This window comes from Python bivittatus, unplaced genomic scaffold (assembly GCF_059951505.1).
Source record: "Python bivittatus isolate LINGU-HERP-01145 unplaced genomic scaffold, Pbiv_v1 ctg000180_np1212, whole genome shotgun sequence".
Classification (NCBI taxonomy): Eukaryota; Metazoa; Chordata; class Lepidosauria; order Squamata; family Pythonidae; genus Python; species Python bivittatus.
The window spans coordinates 427,829-447,226 of NW_028277047.1; the positions used below are offsets into that span (position 1 = coordinate 427,829).

Sequence of the window (19,398 nt, forward strand, 5' to 3'; positions counted from 1 at the left end):
CCCCCCCTCCCCAGCATACAAGGGCACCCCCAGCATTTGCGAAGAGTTTGTCGCTCAAGGCTTGCTCAGAGTTGGAAAAGAGGTTTTGTGTCTGCAGAGGAAAAAAAACGAAATTAGTTCCTGCTGTGTTTATTCTGTCATGCCCCCCTTTTCTCTCCAAAAGATGAAGATAGTCAACATGCTAAGAATCAAAATAACACTTGAAGGTGTTGTGTATATAGCAACTGACAATTATACAAAATGCAATTCTTTTCTCTCTCGCTCTCTTTTGGCCTGGGCTGGCCAGAAAAAGGGTGGGTGTCCATCTCGCACGTACCCAGACACAGAGAAGCCCTTTTTCCTCTGTAGTTTTCCCAAAAAGCAAAGAAGGCAACTGCACACTCCTCATCAGCTGGAGGGGGAGAAGGGGGTAAAAGAAGGAGGGAGGGGACGACAAAACCCCAGGACGAGGGGCAGGGGAGACAAACAGAACAGTGAAGACACGCAGAGTTTGTCTCCGAGGCCTGAGGCAGTCGCAGAAGAGCAAGGAATAGCGTAGATGCTGGCCGTATACCACCGGGTCTCTCTCTCAATTCATTTATTGCATTTATATAATATATATATATATTTAAACTTTTACAATAATTTTAACTTGATAACATCCAAGTTTAATTTGGTTCTTGTCTTGTTTAATACATATAAAATTAGGCCTCTAAACAGCAATCAGGGAAAAAAAGTTGCTTTCAAAACCAATAGATTATTCTTAAGATGAAGGAAAAAACAACTCTTCTGGCAAAGCTGGGGTGCCAGAGCATCTTCCTCGCGGTGACAACCAACCTGCCCCCTCTCCTGGCTTAAAGGTCAGGGGGAGCTGCCAGGCTCAAGCCTTTTAAACGTTATGCTCCAAGGGGTACGGCGAATGGGCATTCTCGACAACAAAGGCGGCTCTGGACGGCCGAGGGAGGCCCCTCACGCCTAGAGCTGCTGAAGAAAGAAACACACCAAAAGAATGAACCCAAAAAAAAAAAAAAAAACCCAGAGGGAACAAAGCTCCCGAATTTTCATCGAAAAAGCAGAGTCCAAGTTTGCTCATCCTGGAAGCAACATGCAGCAGTCGTGTCTTTGGGAGGGGAGAGGGATAAAAATACATCTCCAAGAGGCCTCTGGAGGGCCCCCCTCCCCCACTTTAAGGAGAGGAGAGGAACCAGGGCAGCTCACCCCCCCACCCCAAAGAAGCTTCGCAGGGAATGGGTGGCAACTGCAGTGAGGCATCCGGCCCCCCACCTCTGGGAAATCTGGTGCTGAGAAGAAAAAGGCAGCCGAGGCTGAAAGGGAGAGAAGGGGGCCGCCCCCTCCCCTCTCCTCCCCTCCCCGCTGCAAGAGCGAAGTCCAGGGGTGGGAGCCGCACCAAGCCAGTCTCCCTGCTAACCAGGGCTGGCAGGCAGGGAGAGGGGCAGGTCTCTCATCTAAAGCAGGGAGAAGGGTGCTAATTCAACAGGGCAGGCTCTTCGCCCTTCCAAGCGCCCCCGCAGCCTTTTCCTCGTCTTCGGGGTCTCAGGAAGGCATGCATTGCACCCGCTCCGGGCCCTCCTCGTCTTCGTCCAAGGTGTCGGACGAGCTGAGGGAGTCGTCGGAGTCGCTGTCGGCCGGTCCGGTGCCCGGATCCCTCTGGCGCTGCAGAAAAGGAGCAGCATCACGTCACGGGCACGGCAGGGGAGAGGGCTCTGGTCTTTCCAGACCATGCCCCATCTGATACTGCAATGCCATTTTAAAATCAGCTTCCAGGCCTTCGAGAGACACAGCTGCTGAGCACAGGCAAGACTTCCTGCCCAAGGGCCCCAGCTCCCAGGCCGCTCAGGGCGGCCTGCAGAAGGGCCCCACTCTCCCCCCGCCAAGAGTCAGCCGCTCACCCGGTGATGCTGAGGTCGAAGGTGATGCATCAGGAACCAGAGCAGGTGGCTCTCGTACATGTCCGTGTGATGCAGGCTGTCCTTGTCACGCTCCCGCTTGTTCTTCTTGATCACCTAGAGAGGCAGCAGAAGAGGATGCAGCCAAGGGGCCCCACATGACTGATGGGTGCTTGCGGACCCACGCATGCACCGAACCCCTTGGCTCAGAACTGCCCGGAAGGCGTCGACGATCCCAGATCCGGGGGGAAGAGGACGCGCCATGCCCCGGGTTCTCTCCCCACCTCCTTTAAGCCAGTGAGCTGGGTGGGCATCTCTGCAATGGGGGCCCAAATCTTGACATCGTAATCCAAGCCGCTGGTGGCCAGAACCGGGAGGTGAGGGTGAGGCTCCAAGCAGTTGACCTGCGAGTGCAAAAAGAGAAAGAGAAAGAGAAAGAAAGAGGAAGGGACTACAAACACTTGCAGAGGGGCCACCGAGCTCACCAGCTGCTCTTCTCATAAGCTGGCGGCAAACAGGCACTCCGAGGGCGCTGCTTGTTCCTTGCCCTGGCCTGCCTTCTTAGAAGGAAATGTGAAACGTAAACCCAAATAGCGACAGAGAACCCAGAAGGGAGGGACGGCCACTGACTCGCGTGAACCGCTCCTGGCTTTCTTAACCACGTTTCCCCACAATCTGCGGCCGCAGCCCCTTCCGAGTCCTGAGGATGGTCCTTCTCCCCACCTGCAGGGGCAGGGAGAGCCACTTGCAGGGTGAGGGATACAGGGCACTGGGCACCGTGTGCATTTCTGGGAGCTGGAAAAAATGGCACCTCTTTGGCTCGGCCCAAGCAAGATCCCCCCTTCTCCTGGGATGCTGCCCAAACGGCCCCCAGCAGTGGGCAGCCACTCACCACTCCGCCTTTGTCGCCTTGCATGAACTGCACAACTTGGCAAGAGGCCTTTTCCCACAGGAAGATGTGGCCGCAGTCGCTGCCGCTCACCACAAATTCGCTCTTGGGGCCGTAGAAGTTGACACCCTTCACTGAAAGCAAACGTGGCACCTCAGGCTGGGCTGGGAGCCACCTGTCCCACCGCCTGGTCGTGCCAGGGGGCCGAGGGAGGTGCCCCCGTTAGTCTGGGAGCATGGGCTCTGTGTCCCCCTCCTGGCCGGAAGACAAATCCGCTCGGTTAGGCAAGGATTCGGAGAGGGAGAAGTCCCGTTTAGAATAACTTTGCCGTCTTTTATGCTGCTGATTTAAAATGGTTCACTTGGAAGTATGACCGGAGCTGAACGACCGTGACCGATCTTCCTCTCTGAGCAACTGCGCCTCTCCAGATGGATCCCCAGTGGCACAGCTAACCTCCAGTTTGCACGTCCCCCAAGTCAGAACGAGCTTTCCACAGCCACCCTTGTCTCCTCGGCCAGAAGCCCCCTACTCTCCAGCTGCCTTTGCCAAGGAGATCCCCCACTCTCTCCTCGGTGACCTCCCCAACTGCACGAAGCCGCCCACGGCCGACTGGGGAGGGACCCGGGGCAGGCAGGCCGCACCTGTGGCATTGTTGCGGTGGCCCTTGTATCTCTTAACATACTCCGCTCCGTCGCTGTGAGACGAGTTGAAGAGATAGATGTCCTCGTCGTTGTAGCTGGCCAGGAGCTCTGCAAGACACCCACAAGCAAGCACCTGGAGGCAGCCGCACAGCCCAGGCCCCAGGCCCGAAGGGGGATTGCAGCTCTGGCAAGGAAGAGGCGGCCCCCGGCCTCCAGCCTCGATCCGTGATGGGTCTGCGCAGCACAGACTCTCTCTGAGCCTCGTGGCTTTGCACTGGGCAGACCAGCCAAACTGCCCCCCCCCGCAATCTCTGTTCAAGAGCTGCTCTAATGTCTTGCGCTTGGAATGGGCCCCTGCTGGGACCCAGACTCCCTGCACCCCCATACCTGAGCCATTGTGGTTGTAGACCAGGCAGGTGATGTTGGCTTTCGACTCGCTGTTCACCTAGAAGGAACCAAGGGAGAGAACTCAGAGACATGCGACTCCCTTGCAAAGATCCTTTGATCAGGCAGCCAGTTTTCCAAACAATCCAGACGCTCGGCATGGCCTCGTTTCCCCGGCACGGGGAGACCTCCTTTCCCTGATGGTGGCCTCCCGCCCTGAGACCAAGGCAGGGAGGCACCCCCCAGCTTCCTGCCAAGACAGGGAAGTCTCCAGCTCAAGGGACCTGAGAGGGGGCAGCTTCCCCAGGGCTTCTGATCCCCCATCAACAGCTCCTGCTTGCTCCTCTGCACTCCCCTTCCCCAACCATTTTTGGCAAAAATGGAATCCAAGACTCATGAGGGGACAAGCCACGGACCCCAGGAAGGAGATAGTGCCTGGACAGCCACAATGCTGCGGGGGGGACCTTTGCTTTCCCCGTGTGAAGCCGGGGCTCCCTCTGGAAAGGGCCCCTCCGGCATCTCTTGCGGGGCCAAGCCCTCAAGCCACTTAGCGCCCCCGCTGGGGTCAGAGAGATGAGGCAAGCTTGCTGGTGGGGAGCAGCAGAAAAGAAGCCCTCACCAGGTGGTGGGGGCAAAACTTCTTCAACACCCCATTATTCTCATTTTCGTCAATCTTCCGCTGATCGTAGATCCTATGCAGGGACAGGCAGAAAAAGAAAGCTAAGACCAGCGACACAAAGGAAAGTCTCCATTCATCTTGTCTGACCCATTGCAACGGGGAGGCAGAGATTTGCATCGCCCCTAACGGTGGCACAGAAAGAAATGCCAAGCTCTGTTCTGTGCGCCACAAGCCTCGGTGTGCCCTCCGACAAGCTTCCAGTCCTCAGACTAATGAGAATGAAGGAGTGATGAAGCCCAAGGGTCGGGAGTAGGGCAAGGCGGGGGGCTCCTTCCTGCTGTGGCAAGGGCCTGAGTGAGGCACTGCAGCTAAATGTCAAGGGCCCCAAGCCCAAACCCGGGCGGGGGGCTCCACAGACCTGACATATTCATCTCTGCCTCCAACAGCAAACTGGTGCGTATTGGCTGGGTTCACATAAATGGTGTAGAGACCAACTTTCTTGTCTTTCTCTTTCGTCACGACCAATTTCCTAGGAAACAAAGGAAAGGTCTAGATGGGTTCAGGCCATACCCTAAACCAAGCAAACAAAGCATAGTTTCTGTTGTTCTTGTGCGTGCTCTGCCCACAGATAAGCTCTACGATGGCTTCACATCAAGAACAGGCAGAACCCCAAACCACGCTCCTCCTAGCCCTTCCTCACGGGTTGTGAGAACCTGGCCACTGACGGTGGGAGCAGAAATTAGCCAGAGCTCTTTGGGCACTTTGGTCAAGGCTCCGGACACGTGAGCCAAGTCCAGCAAGGAGACCTTCAGCGCACTTAGCTGCTTCAGCAGCAAACAATCAGCCGCTCGGGGCAGGGCAGGGCAGGGCAGGGCAGGGCAGGGCAGGGCAGGGCAGGGCAGGGCAGGGCAGGGCAGGGCAGGCAAAGAATGGAGGGGGAGCAGCAGTGAGACAAGGTTCCGTCTGCACTGGGGGGCAGCAAAAACAGGGACTACAATCTGCTCCAAGAGAACTGGCCAAGAGGAGGTTTGAAGGCCTGCCAAACACCCGAATGCCAAGGGAGCACTTCAGATCGGCAGTGGCGCTGGCAGCAAAATGCCTGCCCTCCGGCCTTCTCCCTGACCATCAGCCACTGAGCGAGAGGGAGGCCCTCGGCAGCCCACTTACGAAGCTGGTCGGTCTTGTCTCAAGTCAATGGCAAAAACAACAGCGTCTTCGCCCGCTGATAGGAAAGTGCAGGGGGAGTCTGGTTCCAGGGCAAGCTGGGGGAGAGAAAGGCCGGGCTGAGTTGCCTTCTTTCACTGAGGGAGAGATGCTGACCTGAATTTGGCAGGCGAAGGCTCCAGGAAGCCTCTGGAGCCGCCTGGCTTTGCACCCAGGCCCCAAGATTTCAAATAATTTTGCAGGAAAGCCCCGTGGTTTAAAAATGTGCTGCCCTGCATGGCTCCTCTAGAGAGAGCAACTGTGCCTCCGCAGAGTTATCGAGAGGAAAGGACCGGGCGGCTGCGTTCGGCATGGCAGCTTCTCGCAAAGGTGCTGGCTCACCGGGTGCACCGCCCTGCGCCGGGAACTGAGAGTCTAGGCCTGGGTTTTGGGGAATGGGCAGCCAAGCGGCCATGGGCCCTCCTGGTGAAGTTGCTCATGGCCAATGCTAGGAGCTCCCCCCAGTGGGGAGCAGGCAGGGGTAGCAGAGGAGACCCCACTCACCTTGTGGGACGCGCCCTTGTGCTGGGCCACCCGCTTCGTGGTCTTGCAACACTGGGTGGCCGAGAGTTCGGCGATCCGGACTTGGCCATCCCGAGCACACATGGCCAGGGTCGAGTCTCCGCTGTTGGGGAGGAACTTGGCCTGGGAGGGGAAAAACAGCCAGGCATTGGTAAGAGGCGGCCAGCTCTTGTCCAAGACTGGTCCTCCCTCCAGCCCTACGAGCCAGCCGAGGCGCCCTGCAGCGCTTGCTCTGAAGGGGAAACCAAGTCCGAATCAGAGTCTCTCACGGCTCAAAGCTTCTGGGGAAAGCGAGAAGCAAAACCCCTCTGCCTCGCTGCTGGCGGGGGAATTCCTCCCTGATCCCTGAAACCACAGGGAGGCAGGGCCCCCTGCAGGTCCCCCGCCCCATCTCCGAGACCAAAGGCTCACCCCAACCCAGATCCACCACGAAAGCCGCCACCCACCTGGAAGACGTTGCTCTTGTGGCCGCTCTCAAACTCCAGCACCGGCTGCCTCCGCACCCAGTCCCACACCACCACTTTGAGGTCGTCGCTGCCACTCGCCAGCCAGGCCCCGCGCTGGTTAAAGTGCAAGGTGTTGACGCACCCACTGTGGCCTTCCAGGCTGTACTGCAGGCAGAAGCGCTGCACGAAGACCCGGGAACCGCAGGCGTCGTAGATGAAGCGGGCGCCGGAGCCGAGCTCCCTCTCCCGCAGAGCCTGGACAGCTCGCCAGCGTGGCAGGGGCAGCGCCAGCGTCTCCGAGGCCACCCAGTCCTCCAGGGCCCGCTCGTCGTCAGAGGAGTCCCTGTCCTGGTTGGGGCGCTTGCGCTGCGGCCGCCAGCAGAAGCGCTGGGCCTCCATTTCCACCTCCTCCTCCTGCTGCTGCTCTTCCTCCTCCTCCTCCTCCGCCGCCGCCTCCTCCTCCTCCTCCTCCTCCTCGGAGTGGGAGCGGTCGTAGGTCCGATTCATCTCGTTGATGGAGTAGTGGCCTGTGTCCTCCATGCTGTCCGAGTCCTTCTCCTCGGCAGAGCTTCCTGTGTAAGTCTGGCTGGGCCCCACCTCCTCTCCCATGAGGCTGAGGCTCAGGTCGGAAGCTTCCACCTCCACCCCGGAAGACGTCTCAGGCCCCTCCGTGGTTACAGACATCTCTTCCGGGCTGCTGGACAAGCTTCCTGCACAGCGGAAGCCACATCCGGGTTAGAACACCGAGGAGCCTGGCTGGCCTTCCCTCTATCCTTGTTTGTGGGGGCCTCTCCCCAGCTGCTTCTGTGTCCAAACGCCCACCGCTGCAGAGAAAGAGCTGCGATCCTGCCAGCACTGGGAGCAGCTCCCCAGCATGGAGGTGGGCGGAAGCGGGCTTGTGTAGGAGGTGGGCTGGATTGAGCCCATCTGCCCCGGCATTGCCCACTCTATAATCCAGACACAGCTCTGGCTGTTAGGTAAGTTGGCACAGATCCCTGCACCGTCCCGCAACCTGCCTCAAAGCACTCAGAGAGAGCAGCAACAAACTTCAGAAATTCTTCTGCTCGCTTGCCCTCTCTTTGCTCTTACCGTTAGGCATATCGGTTTTCCCATCTGTGCCATTCCCTGTGTCTGACATCTTGCTTTTTTTCTGAATTCACCCTGGGGGGGGGAGAAAGAGAGAGAGGAAACAAAGCAGTGGGTGAACTGACCACCTGAGGCACAAAGCATTCACCAAAGTGGAACCGTCTGGATCCCCACAGCTTTCTCCCCTCTTAGAAAGCAGAACAGGACACCCCTTGAGGACCTCTGAAAAGCTGAGGTTCAGAGAAGTCTCCCCCAGAGGAAGATCCAAGGAGGACGGGGAAGAAAGCTCAGGAGCGGAGAAATCCATCTTAGTGAAGAAGCTAAGCCTGCTTGGCATTTTGCTTTTGAACAGGGACGACGAACCCTTCCGAGGCTTTGGAATTTCCCTTTCGAGAGTGCTCCTCGGCCAATGGTGGTGGAAAGGCCCCAACTATGAAGGATTTCTCCAACCTAACCTGGGTAGCAAATTAGGGTCAATGTAAATCTGTGCTAAAGGATGCCGAAGAGCCGCACTGCCTGATGGACTGACAACTCACTGCGGTAGGAAGCCCAAAAGAAAGATCAAGACAACACGCAACGGAAGCTTCCACACTACGGGAGATAGGAGGAGACCGAAGGAAAACAGCTGGAATCACGCTGCCCATAAGAAACGTGGGGCAAGGCCCCTCAGAGACACAGAACACTCTTCAGGTTCCTCTCTCAGAAAATCGGGAAAGGGCAAATCCAAATGAATAACCAGAAAGGTTAATCCACCCCCCCCAACTAAGGATCCCTCACGGGTCTCCACAAGTCAATTTTGCCCCACCCCCACCCCTGGAGAGCTTCGCCCAACTCCACCCAGGCGAAGGAGGCAGCTGAGTGCACAGACACCTTGAGGAGCTGCAGCCCTCCACGCGCTCACACAAAGCGCCAGAGCACATGAGCCCTGCAGAATCTGGACCGCCAGCAGGCACGGCACCGGGGCCCTTCTGTTCGGAAAGCAGCTGCTCTTACGCCCTCTCCCAAGAAGGTCCCAGCAGAGGCAGCAGGGGGCACCCTCTTCAAGCTGAGGCCCTATATTCAATTCCCATCAGCTAGGCAGGAAGGTCCCAAAATGCCTCCGTGCCCCACCAGACCTTGATGAGCAAATCCTAACTGCAAAGAGGCTTTCCGGACTGGGATCTGCAGCATTAGATTCCAGAGTTTATTTTTCTGTTTGGAGCATGTTGTTGATCTGAGATATTTCACCCTACGTACAGCCAGATGGTTGCCAAGATGGCTTATAATTAACAAAATTAACAACAAACATCCCTTTAAAGACACCTACGCTTTTGAGCAACAGTCACCAAGTAAACAGGGGTCTCCAAATGCCAGGCGAGATCTAACGCCTTGGTGCTAATAACAGAGATGATGCGCGCACATACGTGGGGTGCAATTTTCACAACAACACTCTCTGTAGAAGAAACCAGACCAATCTCCAAAACAAAGGCAAAGGCAGAGCGCCAAGGACAAGGACTCTGGGACCAATCTTAACCTTCTGGGCAGTTTATGTGGATGCAGGAAGTGGTCTTGCTCGAGGCCCATTCAAGCTGAAGCCTTCTCTCTGGGAAGGCCCACAAGGAAGCTGCGGAGCCCAGCCTAGGAGCTGTTCCAGAAGGCCAGTCAGTGCCTCCTTGGATCATAGCCCACCTTCTACTTTGCTCCAGGAAGAATCCTTTAGGAGGCCTAGGGGTCGGATCGGCACTCTGAACTTGGTAAGACAAACTTGGGTAAGAAAAGCTGAGCTGTTTTCCTGCTTTCCCTCATCTTTCTAAGGTGAGAGCATAAAAAACAAAACCCACACTCAGTAATCCCCTGAGCAGATAAGGGTCAGAAGCTGGCTCGCCCGCAGCTTTATCCTAGAGCACAACGCAATCCTGAAGAAGGATGGAAAAAGCAGGCTAATAAAGAAGGAAATAAGCCAAGGAGGGAAGAGGAAGAATGCAGCTTTTCCCAGAAGGACTAGCGTCATCTGTGGCAGCTCAGCCAAGGCAACGAGATTTCTGGCTGTGCTGAGCTGGTCAGAAAAAGATAAGAAAATAAAAAACGAGGGAGGGAGGGAGGGCAAAACAAGATCACCAGCTTCTCACTGGTGAGACAGCGAGAGTGAAAGACGTGGGCAAGCAGAAGGAAAACTGAACCAAGCAGCTTTCCCAAGCGGGGGGTGAGGGGTGAGAAGTTCTGGCAAAAGAGGAAGGGCGTGAAGGCCGCTCTCTTTAAGTCTAGGGCCCCGGGACCCCGTGTCACGGCTGGGACGGAGGGGACTCCCAAACAAGCCCTGGCGAGACTTACACTCCCACCCCAGAGGCAGGTGACAGAGGCAAGACGTTCCCAGCCCCACAGGCCCCACAGCTACGCAAACTGACCAGCAGAGCCCAAGTGGCTGGATTACAAGACCGGGACTCGGCTGCCCTTCCGCCCTCTTCGCACTCGCTCTGCAACCACATCTCCTGGGGGAAGACCCAGACCGCCGGAAGAGACCCCTAACCTATACCTGGGGGGGCTTCCCTCCAATAAGCTCCGTCAAGACTCGGAAACTCACCCGGAGGCGGGACGCCGCGACTCACCTGTCCCGCCGCCTCTCTTCCGTCGGGGTTGACTTAGGGGTATCCGCGAACTGGCGCTGGGGAATTTGCTATCAGACTAAGCGGAGAGAAAAAAAGGCATCTGAGGGGGCCGGGTTTCTCCGGACGCTCCGGGTTCCAGGCGGGGAGAAAGGCCGGGCCCCCGAGCAGCCCCTCAGCGCTGACAGAACGATCCCGCATCCCCGCGCGGCACCGAGAGCGAACCCCAGGCCTGGCCGCGCTTCGGGCAAAGGCCGAGGCCTCCCGCCGACCCTCCTGGGCGGCCGAGCAGGAGCCGAACCGGGCCGGGCCCCGCCGCCCTTCCCGGCTGCTCCGCGCGCAGCCGGCCGCCGCTCGGCCGCCATTCGCGCCCCGACCCGCGGGGCCGAGGCGATCTGGGCTCGGCGCCGCCCCCCGCCCTGGGCGGCCTCCTCCCCGCAGGGGCGCCCGAGGAAGCTTCGGGAAGGCGGCCGAGGCTCCGCTGCCCCGCAGGCGGGCCCGGCGCTCCCCGCCAGGCCCTGCTCGGGGAGGCGGCGCCGGGGGCCGGGCCGGGCCGGGCCGGGCCGGGCCGGGCGTCCACCGGGCCCGAGACGCGGCTGCCGGAGGGCCGGGCCTGGCCGGGCCAGCGCCCCCTCCGGCCTCCCCGGGTACCTCTGGCGGAGGCGGCGGCTCCCGCTCCTCCTCCTCCTCCCGCCGCCCCGTCGCCGGTGCTGCCCCCGGGACGCCCAGGCGCCGCCGCCATTTTGTCGCCCAACCGGCGCCGCGCGTCTCCTTCCGCCTCCTCCGCTCTGCCCGACAGCCGCGCTTTACGGCCCTTCGCCGCGTTTTTACGGCAGAGGCGGGGACACCAGGGAGGCCCAGGAAGTGCCCTAGAGACGACTGCCCAGAGCGGCCCCTCCGGACGGAGGCGGGGCAAGAAGAACCACAGAGAAGGCTCTGGATGCTGGCGGAAGGGAGCCCGGAAGCGCCGCGGAGCTCCTGGCCGATGTTTACGTGGGACCGCGGCACCTGCCCGGGCAGGGCCGCAGCCACCCAGATACAGCCGGTCTCCCGCTATTCGCTTGTGACAGAAACAGATCGACTTCCGACGGTTGACTTCTGCTTCCGGCCCTTTCAGACGTTCACATTGTGAGCGCTGGGGACCCCCCCGCATCCAAGACTCGCTGACCTTTGACCCTTGTATTCCCCCTAACGAGCCGTACACAATTCTGGAGCCCGGGACTCTGCCCCGGAGGCAACCTCTTTCCCCATCGCGCCCCTTTCCCGGGCAGCCTGTCAGCGGGTGCAAAGTCCTTCCACGCTCCTTAAAAACAGCAAAGGGTCTCTGTGCCAAGATCCCTGCCCCCAGGGCAAGCCTCCTCCGGGCAAGCAGAGGAAGCGCCCCGAATGGAGCACCAAAACCCCCAGAGCAGCGGCAGCCGCCAAAAGCTCAGGCCATCGCTGCAGCCCTCCCCATCTTCCATTTCCTGAGGTTGGCTAGGTGTGGAGGAGCACCCTCTTCCCTTGCTCGCGCTAGTTCCTGAGCAGCCAGCAGCCCTAGAAGATGGGCAGGACCACCCCCTGCTCAGGTGTAAGCAGAGGCTAAGACAGAGCACCACCCCCTCAGCCAGTTCTCACAAAAGCCAGGCCCACTGCAAGTCCTTCAGGGCTGCTTCCTCCCCATTTAGGGTTGCATCCCAAAGAACACGCTTCTTCGCTTCCTGCCACAAAAGAACAAGGAGCATCTGATGATCTGTGTGCGTGTTCAACGTGTCTACAATTTGGAAACACCCTGATTAGTCCTAAAAAAAGCTATTACTACTCCACTGCCGATTACCCATTTTCCCACACAATAAAGGACCTGTGGAGCTCACAACCATAAGCTGGGCTGTTACAGGCTCCCCCTGCTCAAGATTTGAAACTGGCAGGCTTCCTCTGCTCATAATGATTAACAGAAATAATCACAACTTCAAACCATCGACCTCCACTTTTATTTCAAGAATTACCCTTCCCAAACCCATGTTAAATTCGGCCAGACACAGCCAAGGAGAGCAGCTCTCCTTCCTGCAGGCAGCTTGCTCCCCAGCCGTCTCCCTGTGCAGGCAGTTCTCGTGAAGCAATAGCGTTAACATACAGCAGGGGAATATTAATACTCTGGCCTGCAGCAAAAAAACCCAAGGAAACAGCTGGCCTGGAACAGCTGGAAGCCCCAAGCTGAGCAGGAACAGCTGTGGGCAAGTACAGGGAGCTGGTCAGCCTGCCAGCCATTGTCGAAGTGTGGCCTCTGGCTGATTCAGAGACCACGACCTGCTGGGGCTCAAGGGAAGGGGCAGCTTGTTGCAGATCTAAGCTGTGGGTCTCCAAAGAGAGCGCCGCTGCCAGAGCTGCCACAAAGGAGCAGCAGAGCTGTGGCCTTTCGGAGAGGATGGAAAAGGTCTCTGTTAACCCAGAGGACTCTCTCGTGAGTCGCTGCCTCCTCCCTTTGCCTGACTAGTTTCACCAACAACCACCCCGTCCCATCCGGAGAGCCTATCCTTCAACCCAGGGCAGGAAGGAAGAGACGTCCCTTGGGCACTCCAGTGCAGTTAGCCTTTTCAGGAGCCAAGAGGAAAGGCCGGGTACCTGACCTCAAGGCAACATCACTCTGGCTTGCTAAATCCCTCGTGGGATCCGTGCAAAAAAAACAAACACGTGCCATATTTAGCAAAGGCAGCCCAGCCTCAGGCACCTGGTGATGACAGAAAAGAGAGGGGAAAAAACACCTCGCCCCACCACAGCACCCTCCCGGCTCCTCCGTTCCCTTGGCACAGGAGCAGGTCACATAATCTGGCACTGCTCGCCTCCAGCGCCTCCAGCATCGGGCAGATTCAGTCCTTCAAGGTCGAAGTTCAGGCCAGGAGGCTGGAAAAGGAGGAATGTTTGTTCACAAGAAAGAAGCCTGCAAACGTTTCTCTACAGAGAGCGTATGCTGGCTATGCTGCTGTGGACGTTGCCCCTCGAGACACTGCAAGATCCTTCTTTTGCTGGAAAGAACAGGCTGTTATCTGGCTGTAGGAAACACCTGCAGGCTCAAGCTGCCCTACGAAGCATCCTCCAGAACCAAGGCACATTGGGGCATGGCAATGCCCCTTTTTCCACCTTTGCCCTCTTCGTTTTGCAACGCCAAACCTCACCAAAGCTGCTGGCAAGACCCTGGCTCCAAACCCAAGCCTCAGGAAATGGGGGGGGGCAGTGGAGCAGACACTCACCGACTCTCCTGCAAGCTCCTTGGGAGGGTGTCCCAGGTCCTGGAGCTGGAAGGCAAAGAACGCCATTAGCCCCCAGCCCTGCGCATCCCCCACGACCCGGCCGACCGGGCCCCTCACCTGCTGCATCAGGTCCAAGACCATTTCAAAGCGTGCCCTGTGCTCTGTGTCACCGTCCGTCGGCAGCTCAGACTCGAACTGTTCACAAATCTTCCCCATGATGTTGTGCTGCTCCTGGTATTTCTCGTACTGTTCCTTGGGCAAGGAGTCTCGGTGACTCTGTAGCCACTCCGGGTACTGTGGGAAGGGGAGAAAGGTCCACCCCGCAGGGTCAGGGCCACGCATGCCGGACTGCCCTCCTTTCCCAGGAGGTGGGGCGGGAAGAGCTGCGGAGCCAGCTCTGGGAGTCGGACTGGAAAACGGCGGTTTCCGTCCAGCGGGCGGGCGGGCAGGCGGGCAGGCCGGTCCCACTGAGCGGTCTCTTACTTTCTCCGTGATCTCCTTGAGGGACGGGTAGAGCACGTCTTTGGAGAGGAGGTTCTGCATGATGCTCTGCATGAAGGGCCAGAGGGTCCCTTCGCCGCCATCCCCGTCCTCCAGCCCGAGGCCCTCCATCGTCTTGGTCAGCTCCTCCTCGGATACCCCGGAGCTCTGCCGAGCGCAGCCGGGTCAGGGCCCGCCAGCAGGAACGCCCCCCGCCGCCCTCTGACCCGCTGCCCCAGCCCCAGCCCTTTCCGGTACGGACCCGCAGGGTGCGCGGCTCCCCCGGCGCGGGTGAGCTCCAGAGGACCCGCGGCCCCCGCTGCCGCTGCCCCCCCGGCCGCGACAGGCCCACCTGCAGGCCGTCGGCGTTCCTGGCCAGGCCGCTGAGCGTCTCCTTCAGGCACGAGGCGAACTCCTGCCGCGACGAGGGGTCGCTCCCTGCGGGCGAGGCGGAGGCAGAGCGGGCGGCTCAGCAGAGCGGCGACCCCCGGGCCCCGGGGCGCCCCTCCCGGCCCGGGCCCGCCCGCCGGGGCTCACCGACTCTGCCCGCGGCGGCGGAGAGCTTCTGGAACTGCTGCACCAGCAGCGGCTCCTCGGCGGCCAGCTCCTCCATGGCCCTCTCGAACTCGGCGCTCGCCTGCGAGGCCAGCTCGCCCTCGAAGAGCTCCTGGAAGAAGGTCTCCTGCGCGGCGAGGAGGCGGCCCTGCGGGGGGCGAGACGCTGCCACCGCTGCCGGGAGGGCCCCGCCGCCCCGGCCCCCGCCCGCCCGCCCGGCCCCGGGCCTACCTGCGCCGCCGGCCCCGGCTGCTCCGCGCCGCCGTCTCCCGCGGGGTCCCCGGGCGCCGGCGCGGCCCTCTCGAAGTCCTCCAGCGCGCCTGCGGAGAGAGAGGGAGCAGCCGCGGGTCGGGTCGGGTCGGGCGGGGGCCGGAAAGGCCCCGCCGCCCGGCCCGGCCCGGCCCGCTCGCTCACTCGCCAGCAGCTCCTCCAGCTCCGCGTCGGGCTCCTGGCCGGGCACCGCCATTTCGGACTCGCACGGCCACCCGGGCACGCGCACGCCGCCGCCGCCGGAGGCGGGAGGGCGGCCCCGGCTCGTGCCCGCGCGCGTCTCCCGTGGAGCCGGCCGGGGCGGGGCGGGGCGGGGCGAGGGGGCGGCTCCCGCCGCGCGCCGCTCTCGGGCCGGGGGCGTGGCCGAGCGGGGCGGCCCCGCCCCCCGCGCGGTTGCCGGGCGACGGCCCCGCCGCACCTGCCGGGCGCCAAGATGGGGAAGAAGGGCGAGCGCGGCGCCAAGGAGAGGAGCGCGGCGCTGGAGGAGGAGGCCCGCAGCGCCGCGCGCAAGGCCGAGCACGGCGAAGGTGCGCCGCCCCCCCGCCCCGCGCCCCCCGCCCCCGCCCGGCGGCGGCGGCGGGGCTGACGCGCGCGCTCCCCCCGCAGAGGAGTACCAGTGCAGCGGCGCCCTGGAGCAGGACTTCCCCGAGCTGTGCGCGCGCGCCGGGCTGCAGGAGGCGCCCCGCGTGGTCAGCCGCCCGCACCCGCCCGCCGCCTCGCAGGCCGAGGAGCCCGAGGCGGGGGGCGCGGCGGCGGCGGCGGCGGAGCCGCGGGAGGCGCCCGCGGCGCTGGCCCACATCCAGGGCAGGTTCGCCTACTTCCGCCCCGTCGTGCAGGTGGAGCTGGAGCACGAGGACCCCAAGAGCGCGCGCGAGGTCTTCATCCGCAGTGAGTGCCCCCCCGGGACCCCGGGACCCCGACCCCGCCGGCGCCCTGCCAGCTCTCGCTCGCTCTCGCCCTCCCGCAGGCTGGAAGATCGAGGAGAAGATGCTGGGGGTCTTCGCCAAGTGCCTGCCGGCGCTCGCCCACCTGCAGGCCGTCCAGTGAGTGGCGGGCGGGGCGGGGCGGGGCGGGGCGGGGGGGAGGCAGGCACCCCGGCCTCGACCCGGCGCCGCCCAGCCCCGCCTGCCCTCCCTCCTTCCTTCCTTCCCTCCCTCCGCTGCAGCCTCTGGAAGGTCGGCCTGACCGACTCCACCTTCCTGTCCTTGCTGTCCGTGCTGTCCGCCTGCGCCAACCTCAAGTAAGTGCCCCGGGCTGGGAGGGAGGGAGGCGGGCGGGCGAGGGCGACGCCGGAGGGCCGGCCGGGAAGGGCAGCTGCACTTCTCCCCCCGCAGGACCCTGGTGTTGGAGGGGAACCCCCTGCCCGAGCGGTCCTTCTACAGGCTGGTTTCGGAGGAGAGCAGGTGAGGCGGGAGACCCCCCCACGGGGCAAGGACCCCCGCCCTCTCGGAGAAGACCGGCCATCCCCTGGCCCAGAGGGTGGCTCGGTCCCCATTCCCGGGCCCGGCCACTTGGGCAGAAGGGGGGCCCTGCTGCAGCTACCGCCACCGGGTCCCCTCCGGATCCGCTGGCCTTCCTCAGTTGGCCCCCAGGAGGAGCAAAGGCTGAGTGAAAGCCAAGCCAGGAGGAGGGGGCATCCCCGGGAGCCCAGGTTGAGCCGCCCCCCCCCCCCCGTGGCCCTTGCACGGCCTGCCCTGCCCTCTCTCTCTCCCCAGCTTGGCCCACCTCTCCCTGCGGAACAACAACATCGATGACCAGGCGGTCCTGCTGATCAGCCAGGCGCTCTCCTCACTCTGCAGCTCCAACAAGAACCTGGTCTCCATCAATCTCAGCTACAACCACATCACGGACACGGGCGCTACCCACCTCGCCAACGTGAGGCTGCGGGGGGTGGCCAAGGGATGGCCCTCCCTGACCTGGACTCTGGCCGGGCATCGACTCCCCTGGGGTGAAAAGGCTCCCAGAGAGTCAGGGTTGGGGTCTGCTTTGCTGCTAGGTGACGGGGAGGCCGGCTGTCCGGGCAGGGGTGGCGTTCTCTGCAACGGAGGCAGCTCAGCCTGGCCTTCCTCACTCTGGTGCCTCTCCTTCCGTGCAGGGCTTGCGCCTCAACCGGTCGCTGCTCTCCTTGTCGTTGGCGCATAACGAGATCGGGGATGAGGGTGCAACAAAGCTGGCCGAGGTCAGTGCCCAAAGGCTGCCTGATCCCTGCGAGGATGGCTGCCACAAACTCCAGGGCCCCGGGGAGCCCAGGGGCCAGCGACGGCAGACCTCTCAGCCGGTTGCTCACTTTGCAGGTGCTCGGCCCCTTCGCCCTCACACACACGGAGGTGGTGGAGAGGCGGCGGCTTCTGCTGGAGAAGGAGGCCCAGGAGAGATGCCGTCTGGTAAGCGGCACCAGGTGGGGACGGACAGCTTGTCCTTTGGGCTCCGGGCCACATGGATCACTGCCCCCGCGCCACGATGGAGCTTCTCACTCTGAAAGAGAGGCTTTGCTGGCACGGGCACCCCTGCCCCCTGGGTCGGGAGGCTTTGCGGAGAGGCAAAGTCTGGGCTCCTGGCAGCCCCAGGCACCCCCCCAATTCTGAGCCAGCCCCCCTTTTCCTTCTGCCCCAGCCCCCGAGACACTCGGATTTGAAGAGCGACCGCCCCTCCAGCCACGTCAGCAACACGACCATTGACAAGCTGCAGACCGCCAAGACCAGCAAGGCGCTCAACAAGAAGAAGGCGAGGCATCCCGAAGACGGGGAGGGCTGGGGGCAGAGAACAGGGGGGCTGGAGGGGGGTCCCCACTCCCTGTGCGCTTCCCAGTCTCCCTCTCGCAGGTGATTTTCCAGTTTTAGCCACTGCCAGCCGGTTCAGCCCCCTGGCAGAAAGGCAGGGGACAGAGCACCCCAGCAGGCAGAGACCAGTGTTTGGCCTCTTCCAGGAACCCGCCAAGAAGGAGGAGAAGGGCCAGGCGAGCGGAGCCCCTCCAGCGCAGCCTCCGGCAGCAGCGACAGCAGCAACAGCTCAGGCCAAGAAGGAAGACGCCAAGCAGTCGAAAAAAGGTTCTTGCTGGGCCACCATGCTGCCTCCCCCTCCCCGGGTGTTGGGCTTCCCCCCAAGAGCCCTGAGCTCTGCTTTGCTTTCTGCAGCCGTCCCCCCTGTTGAGTCAAAAGCCATTCGGGGCAAAGGAACAAAGCTGAGCTCCAAGGACAAACGGAGCCAGATCTTGGAAGTGGAGGTGAGGCCCCCCACCCAATGCCCCGGGTCCCAGCTCCTGGCTGGGCCAGCATGGGTGCCGGTACCCCATCCTGGGTGCCAAGACAAAGGTCTGCCCGTCCTCTGCAAACGAGGTTGCCCTGGTCAGAATCTTCAGTGGCCATGCAGCTGTACCCCTCCTCGCCCCCACTCCTCTGGCTGCCATACCTTCCTGGCTTGCCCCTCCAGCAGATCCTGGAGCCCACCGAGATGATGAACCCCCTCCTGGAACCAGCAGAGCACCGCGACGGGCAGGTTTTCCTTCAGGGGAACCGCGTTCTTATCTACCTGAACCTCATCCGTACGTTGGGGAGTGCATCTTGGGGGGTGGGGGACACCTCAGCAGCCCCTGGCATTCCCATGGCTCCAAGATGGAAGAAGGAGCTTGTCCCAAAGCATCACCCTCTCATCCTCGTCTCCTGAAGGCAACCGCATCACGGAAACTGGCTTGAAGGCCTTTCTGGCCACGGTGGAGTACCAAGTCAGCCGGGTGGTTCCCGGGGGGAAGGGACCAACTGGCCTCCTGCGCCTCTCTCTGGCGGTGAGTCCCCTGCCGGAAGGCTCTGCCCCAAACAGAGGGGGCGGGCAGGCCCCCCACACCACCAGGAGTCCTCAACCCTGACCCTTGCCACCCCTCGGGGTCCTCACGCTCCACGTCGACCCTCCCAGAAAAACAACTTCCCGGCCGAGAGCAAGACCTACAGCAGGATCCAGGAGCTCATGGCACCCCGGGATCCCCTCCCCAAGGCCCCCAAGGCGGAGGAGGAGTTGCTCACAGCTGCCCAGTGAGCCCTGCCTGTGGCCAAGCCCGACTTCTCGCTGCGGATCCTGCACCGGAAAGCTCTATAGTCCAACCAGCAGGCAACTCCAGCAGGTTGGCCTCTCCCCCAGGACAAATTCAGGAGCGCAGAAGAGAAGCCCCACTCGCCAGCTTGGTCCCTGCAAAGCTGGAAAGAGAGTTTTTATCCTGCCCATTAAAAGCCATGCAAGAAACCCTGAAATTAGCTTTTTTATCTTGAGAGTGAAAAAAACGTGTTAGACATGGTGGTATCAGAGGGACCTCCTAGTTCAGCCACGCACGCCCTTCCTCTCTGGCTGGATGATCCGGATCCAAGGGTAGGCCCGCTAGCCTTCCTGGGGCCTAGCCTGCCTCCTTTCCGCCCCCTGCCCTCCAGAGTTGGCATCTTTGCTTTTCAACAAAAAAGCAGCAGTCGCTTTTGAATGGAAAAACAGGCCTCTCTCGCATGCAAGAGGTTGAAGAATATTTTACTTTTTTCTTTTTAAAAAATCTTTCACCACTAAAAGCAATAAAATAAAATGGGCTTTCAGCAAGCCCACAGGAAGAGATGGCGTCCTTCCACCTCCTTT

The 19,398-nt window shown here is 61.3% G+C and overlaps 3 protein-coding genes across 22 annotated transcripts; 1 reads left to right on the forward strand and 2 right to left on the reverse strand.

Moving 5' to 3' along the window:
* Positions 1–560: 560 nt before the first annotated feature.
* On the reverse strand, positions 561–11,072 carry DCAF8 (DDB1 and CUL4 associated factor 8). Of its 4 annotated transcripts, none has more exons than XM_088137052.1 (14): positions 10,910–11,072; positions 10,237–10,337; positions 7,680–7,751; positions 6,591–7,300; positions 6,127–6,267; positions 5,587–5,681; positions 4,838–4,948; positions 4,420–4,492; positions 3,804–3,861; positions 3,417–3,524; positions 2,779–2,909; positions 2,171–2,290; positions 1,890–2,003; positions 561–1,653 (listed from the first exon to the last, which is right to left on the reverse strand). In XM_088137052.1, exons 3-14 carry the CDS (start codon positions 7,726–7,728, stop codon positions 1,534–1,536), a joined length of 1,830 nt encoding a protein of 609 aa, XP_087993178.1. In that variant the 5' UTR covers positions 7,729–7,751; positions 10,237–10,337; positions 10,910–11,072; the 3' UTR covers positions 561–1,533. The 4 variants fall into 4 exon arrangements, with proteins under 4 accessions (XP_087993178.1, XP_087993177.1, XP_025032919.2 ...); XM_088137051.1 differs by having other exon boundaries at positions 10,262–10,337; positions 10,910–11,071; XM_025177151.2 differs by lacking the exon at positions 10,910–11,072 and having other exon boundaries at positions 10,237–10,886.
* A 1,137-nt stretch (positions 11,073–12,209) lies between these two features.
* Positions 12,210–15,093, reverse strand: PEX19 (peroxisomal biogenesis factor 19). Of its 2 annotated transcripts, XM_088137072.1 has the most exons (8): positions 14,935–15,092; positions 14,752–14,840; positions 14,503–14,668; positions 14,318–14,403; positions 13,969–14,133; positions 13,603–13,779; positions 13,486–13,530; positions 12,210–13,138 (listed from the first exon to the last, which is right to left on the reverse strand). In XM_088137072.1, the coding sequence occupies exons 1-8, from the start codon at positions 14,984–14,986 to the stop codon at positions 13,055–13,057; spliced, it is 864 nt and encodes a 287-aa protein (XP_087993198.1). In that variant the 5' UTR covers positions 14,987–15,092; the 3' UTR covers positions 12,210–13,054. The 2 variants fall into 2 exon arrangements, with proteins under 2 accessions (XP_087993198.1, XP_087993199.1); XM_088137073.1 differs by lacking the exon at positions 13,969–14,133 and having other exon boundaries at positions 14,935–15,093.
* An 81-nt stretch (positions 15,094–15,174) lies between these two features.
* Positions 15,175–19,375, forward strand: LRRC71 (leucine rich repeat containing 71). Of its 16 annotated transcripts, XM_088137066.1 has the most exons (14): positions 15,181–15,317; positions 15,397–15,678; positions 15,758–15,833; positions 15,956–16,030; positions 16,125–16,193; positions 16,506–16,665; positions 16,886–16,969; positions 17,085–17,174; positions 17,404–17,514; positions 17,717–17,837; positions 17,925–18,013; positions 18,223–18,331; positions 18,456–18,571; positions 18,700–19,031. In XM_088137066.1, exons 1-14 carry the CDS (start codon positions 15,224–15,226, stop codon positions 18,817–18,819), a joined length of 1,596 nt encoding a protein of 531 aa, XP_087993192.1. In that variant the 5' UTR covers positions 15,181–15,223; the 3' UTR covers positions 18,820–19,031. The 16 variants fall into 16 exon arrangements, with proteins under 16 accessions (XP_087993189.1, XP_087993190.1, XP_087993185.1 ...); XM_088137059.1 differs by lacking the exon at positions 18,456–18,571 and having other exon boundaries at positions 15,176–15,317; positions 18,220–18,331; positions 18,700–19,375; XM_088137060.1 differs by lacking the exon at positions 18,456–18,571 and having other exon boundaries at positions 15,176–15,317; positions 18,700–19,375.
* The last annotated feature ends 23 nt before the right edge of the window (positions 19,376–19,398 follow it).

Coding starts and splice junctions, on each gene's coding strand:
- DCAF8 (XM_088137052.1), bottom strand. CDS start 7,728: ATGTCAGACACAGGGAATGGCACAGATGGGAAAACCGATATGCCTAAC. Junction 7,301..7,679: donor GAAAACCGATATGCCTAACG/GTAAGAGCAAAG, acceptor TCCGCTGTGCAG/GAAGCTTGTCCAGCAGCCCG. Junction 4,949..5,586: donor AGACAAGACCGACCAGCTTC/GTAAGTGGGCTG, acceptor TTTGTTTCCTAG/GAAATTGGTCGTGACGAAAG.
- PEX19 (XM_088137072.1), bottom strand. CDS start 14,986: ATGGCGGTGCCCGGCCAGGAGCCCGACGCGGAGCTGGAGGAGCTGCTG. Junction 13,780..13,968: donor TCAAGGAGATCACGGAGAAA/GTAAGAGACCGC, acceptor CCCTTCCCACAG/TACCCGGAGTGGCTACAGAG. Junction 13,139..13,485: donor AGGAGCTTGCAGGAGAGTCG/GTGAGTGTCTGC, acceptor CTCCTTTTCCAG/CCTCCTGGCCTGAACTTCGA.
- LRRC71 (XM_088137054.1), top strand. CDS start 15,224: ATGGGGAAGAAGGGCGAGCGCGGCGCCAAGGAGAGGAGCGCGGCGCTG. Junction 17,515..17,716: donor AGGCGCTCAACAAGAAGAAG/GCGAGGCATCCC, acceptor GGCCTCTTCCAG/GAACCCGCCAAGAAGGAGGA. Junction 18,014..18,219: donor GCCAGATCTTGGAAGTGGAG/GTGAGGCCCCCC, acceptor TTGCCCCTCCAG/CAGATCCTGGAGCCCACCGA.